This window comes from Lucilia cuprina, chromosome 3, assembly GCF_022045245.1.
Source record: "Lucilia cuprina isolate Lc7/37 chromosome 3, ASM2204524v1, whole genome shotgun sequence".
Taxonomy (NCBI): domain Eukaryota; kingdom Metazoa; phylum Arthropoda; class Insecta; order Diptera; family Calliphoridae; genus Lucilia; species Lucilia cuprina.
The window spans coordinates 1307149-1311917 of NC_060951.1; the positions used below are offsets into that span (position 1 = coordinate 1307149).

Below are 4769 nucleotides of genomic sequence, written 5' to 3' on the forward strand. Positions count from 1 at the left end.
AAAGCTATAGTTTTATTCTTAAAAAAGTTTGAGACGTATATTTTTAAAATTTTCCTACTATTTTTTATTTTAATAAAATTTTATATAATTAAGTCTTTCTTTTTAATGTAAATTAATACATTTTAATTATTTCGATTTAAATTTAAGAAAATGTTTTCAAAATAGTGTTTTTTTCTACAAATTTTGATGATAACATTAAAATTTAAAAAACCCAGTATTTTTTGCTTATATTTCCAAAAATCAAAATAAAATTTAAACAATAATTTATTAAAATTAAAGAGAAATATAAAAAAAACATAAAAAATCGTATTAAATTTAACACTGACCCCCTACTATCAAATTAACATATTCTCTTATGCAATATCGACAAAAATTAAAAGTTTAAAGTTCTAAATGCTAACGAAACAAATAAATAATTTGAAGGTAAACAAAAAAAATTTAAAGAAATAATAAAAACAAATACCTACCGGTAATAATTTCAACAAAACAGTCATATTGATTAAAATTTTTAATCTTATAAAACCTAACAGAAAATAATACAATTTTGAAAACAAGAGGTTATCATCATTAAGTAAAAAAAAGCAAGCTTGCTTTAGCGATTAAGCTATTTAAGGTCAATATTGCTAAACAATATAAAAATGTTAACCTAGGTTGGAAAATTTTATAAAAATCTAATATTTAAATGATATTTCTAACAAAAACTGTAAGTACTTAGTTATGAAAACTTAATTAATAAAAACTTACTTTAACATCAATATCCACAAAACCATTTAGAATCGTAACAGCACCGACAGCCATATTGCGTTCCAATAGCTCTCTGGAAGTACGCAATAAACCACGACTGATCAGCGAAAATGCCATAATGATGATGTGTTTATTTTAACAAGGACCAACTAATAACACAATACAACAATTTAAGGTGGGGTTCAATTTGTTTTTTAATAAATTTTCAATTTTTCTTTCTTTCAATTTTAAAACACGAAAATTTAAAATTTTTCTTTTCAACACTTTCTCTTTTTTATGTTTTTACTGTTAAATTTACACTCTCTTGTTAATGAGTTTTTCTGTTATTTGCTCTGATCTACAGGATTTGTTTTATTTTGTTTTGGTATTTTTCTGTCTCTTTATTTAATTTTTTCTTTTTTGAAATTGTTTTTTTAATACAGAGAGGGGTGATATTTTGTTTTATCTATTTCCAGCGTTACACGTCTGTTTGCTACAACGTTCGAAATTGTTTTGATTTTGAGGTTGTAACTTTGTATACCATGAAAACATATTGAGCATTTAAAGCTAAGCGTCCTCAACATATAAAACAACAATAAATAAACTGTATATTAAAAAAAAAGCAGCAGCAGCAGAGGCCAAACCATATACAAACAGTCACAGTACATAAAACATACAAACAATCATACATAAAAGTAAATACACTGGAGCACACACAGGCATACGTGCCGTATAAACAATACCCGTTGTGTATTGTGTATTGAATTTTCAGATCACAACAAGTTGAATGATAAAATATAAAAAAGAAAAAAAAAAACAACAAACAAATTCAAAACAAAAACCGGCAATACAAAAACAACAAAGAGCTGCAGAATATAAAGAAATGTAAAAATTAAAAGAAACAGACAGGCTGATGGCATTAAAGAGAAAAACAAACAAAACAGAGACCAATTTAAATTGTAAAACCAGTGATATACACATGTACACATGTATGTAACTCGAAAGCACACAACAGAGTGGTAATAAGTGATGTCAACATAAGGTGAGTGATAAAACTTTTATTATTTTTGTTTGCAAAACTATTGGATATTTCTGAACTTTTATAAAATTTGGTATTAAAATATATTCAGACAACAGTCATATAGATCATATAGACACCAGACCATAAACTTGTATATAAAACATACTAGGTATGAACTACATTATAGTCCCGACTATAAACTAAGATAGATAGATAAGACAATAGACAAGACTGTAGACCAAACTATATTTCATATTATAGACTAGACTAAAGTCCAGACTACACTACATTCTAGATTAAAGACTACACTATAGTTCAGACTACACTATTTTTAATACTATAGGCTAGACTAAAGTCCAGAATATAGTCTAGACTATATAGTTTAAGACAACACCGACTTTAGACTTGACTATAGAAAAGCTATAGTCTAGAATGAAGAACAGACTACATTCCAGACTGTAGACTAGACTACATTCCCGACTGTAGACTAGACTACATTCCAGACTGTAGACTAGACTATAGTCCTGACTGTAGACTACACTACATTCCAGACTATATTCCAGATTCAGACTACACTATTTTTAATACTATAGGCTACACTACAGCCCAGACAATTGACTAGACTATATAGTTTAGCTTTAAGACAACACCGACTTTAGACTTGACAATAGACCAGACTATAGAAAAGCTATAGTCTAGAATGAAGACCAGACTACATTCCAGACTGTAGATTAGACTACATTCCAGACCGTAGACTAGACTATAGTCCTGACTGTAGACTACACTACAGTCCAGACTGTAGATTACACTACAGTCCAGACTGTAGACTATACTACAGTCCAGACTGTAGACTATACTACAGTCCAGACTGTAGACTACACTACAGTGCATACTGTAGACTAGACTATATTACAGACTATTCAGACTAGTTTAGCTTATAGACGATACCAGACCATCGACTAGACTAGATACTATACAATAAATTCTATACTATAACCTATACTCCAGTCTAAACTTTAGTACCTCATTTTAGTGATTTTTATACCCCAAAAAACGCAAACTTGTCATTATCACTATGTTGTACATAAAATTTTTTTATTAAGTATTATAGAGTTTTATTTATATATTTCTTGTTAAATATCTTTAAAATATTGTTGAAAATGTCATAAAATGTAGGTCACATTTCATTAATTTGATGTAAACTAAGGAGGAGGGGGGTTGAAAAAGAAATTTGGTAAATATTTACAAATTTCATCAAATATTACAAGAAATATAACACATGTTTTGTATAATCACTATCCCATTCAAATGTTCTCTTTTAAAATGTCTCTCTCTCTCTCTCTTTCTCTTTTTTAAGAATTTTCCTTTTGTTACCATTTTACAGCAACTGGAAATTCTAGTCTTTACTAAAAAAAGTTCATACTAGAAAAAGTTGTAGGTATTAGAAGAAGTTGAAAAAATAAAACTTGTTATTATGTAATTTTATTGTTGTAGATAAGTTTTTCTTGTTATAAATTGTTTGTATTTTTTAAAAATTTATGGCTGTTAAATGTATGCATTTTTTCGCTTTTTGGATTTTATTGGAAGTTTCTTTTTTTCGGTGAGGTGATGTTGGTATTGTTGTAATTGTAATTTTGTTCATGTTTATGATTATAATATTTGTTAATTTTGTTGTGTTTTAATTTGGTTTCACTTGAATGCATTTTTTTTGTAAGCTTATTTGTTTTTCTTTAACAGAGAGACAAACAGTGTGAAAGATAGAGAGAGAGCGTGTTAAAGTCAATAAACTCGTTGAAGTGTTGATTGCATGCATTTTAATTAGGGTATTAGTTCAAACAACAATTTCTTCTTTAGTTTTTTAAAAATTTTCTTGAAATTCTGTATAATCCAGGCTTAAAAATAAACTGGTTGAAGATTTATGAATAACTTTTGATTTTGTTGTGATAATTCAATTGATTGTTTGTTGATTGTTTTAGTACAATTGTGCTAAATTGTACTAAACATCAGCTTTCTAAAGATTGATTTTAGTCATAGCTATTCCTTTCTTGTTTCTCGATGTTGAGATACGATTTGAATAATGTTATAAAAATACCTTTTTCAGAAAATTTCTATATTATTGTCAACAGGTTTATCTTAAAATGTTTTATTTACAAAACTTACCTGCATTTAAGTCCCTTAATAATATTTATGTCTTAACATTAACAAACATTTAAAACTCAAATCACGTGACTCTCTCATGCTAAATTTGTACTAAAATTTAAACTCCCTGCTTTGAAAAAAATAATAACAAACAACTCCCATTTGCTACAGCATAAAACATATTTTCATAAATTTACAACGCAATTTCTTTTATACTTTTATAAGGGTTAGTTTTGCATGTTTGAAAAAATGTCTGGAGACACTAGACTGTAGACATATTTAGGGGTGTACGTGCTAAAATCAACGAATTTCTAACAAACTATGACTATTTTTCGCCATATAGCTAGTATTTATTTAATAAGAAATAGGTACGTAGTAATAAAAACATGATTGAACTCATTTCTAGTTAACGATTTAATAAAATAATATTCTGAGATTATCTTTTATTATTATTTTCGGCACTCATAGAAAAAAAATTCAATTTGTTCTTTCAAAAAAAAAACTCAAATTTATTTTGCGTTCTTATCAGTTTTATAAAATTGTAATGCAGATAAATACGTTTGAAATGTTTTAATAAAATTCTTTCCACATAATTATTATTTTCATAATTCTTACATAATTTGTTTAGATTTGTTGATGTATTTATGAGGTTTAGTTTTATTTATATAAGATTTCAAAAAAATATCAACAAGATTTTTATCAGTTTTTGAAAAAAGTATTAGATTACAGTGAAATATTGAGTTTTTCAATTAGCGACATGTAATGTTTTGTGTAATCGAGCCCTTCTTTTTTAAGAGGGTGTGATTTTAGATATGATTTAAAAAGGTTTTGAGTTATTAAAAGGGGATTCCAATTCCAATAACAAAGATTCCAAATTTGAGACTAA

The 4769-nt window shown here is 27.0% G+C and overlaps 1 protein-coding gene across 1 annotated transcript in view; it reads left to right on the top strand.

The window, feature by feature from the left end:
* The first annotated feature begins 4204 nt into the window (after positions 1–4204).
* Positions 4205–4769, top strand: part of LOC111682823 (sarcoplasmic calcium-binding protein) — a 5406-nt gene continuing 4841 nt past the window's right edge. Inside the window, exon 1 of the mRNA XM_023444812.2 lies at positions 4205–4251. Coding sequence (XP_023300580.2) covers positions 4205–4251 — 47 coding nt within the window. The remainder of the gene's footprint in view (positions 4252–4769) is intronic.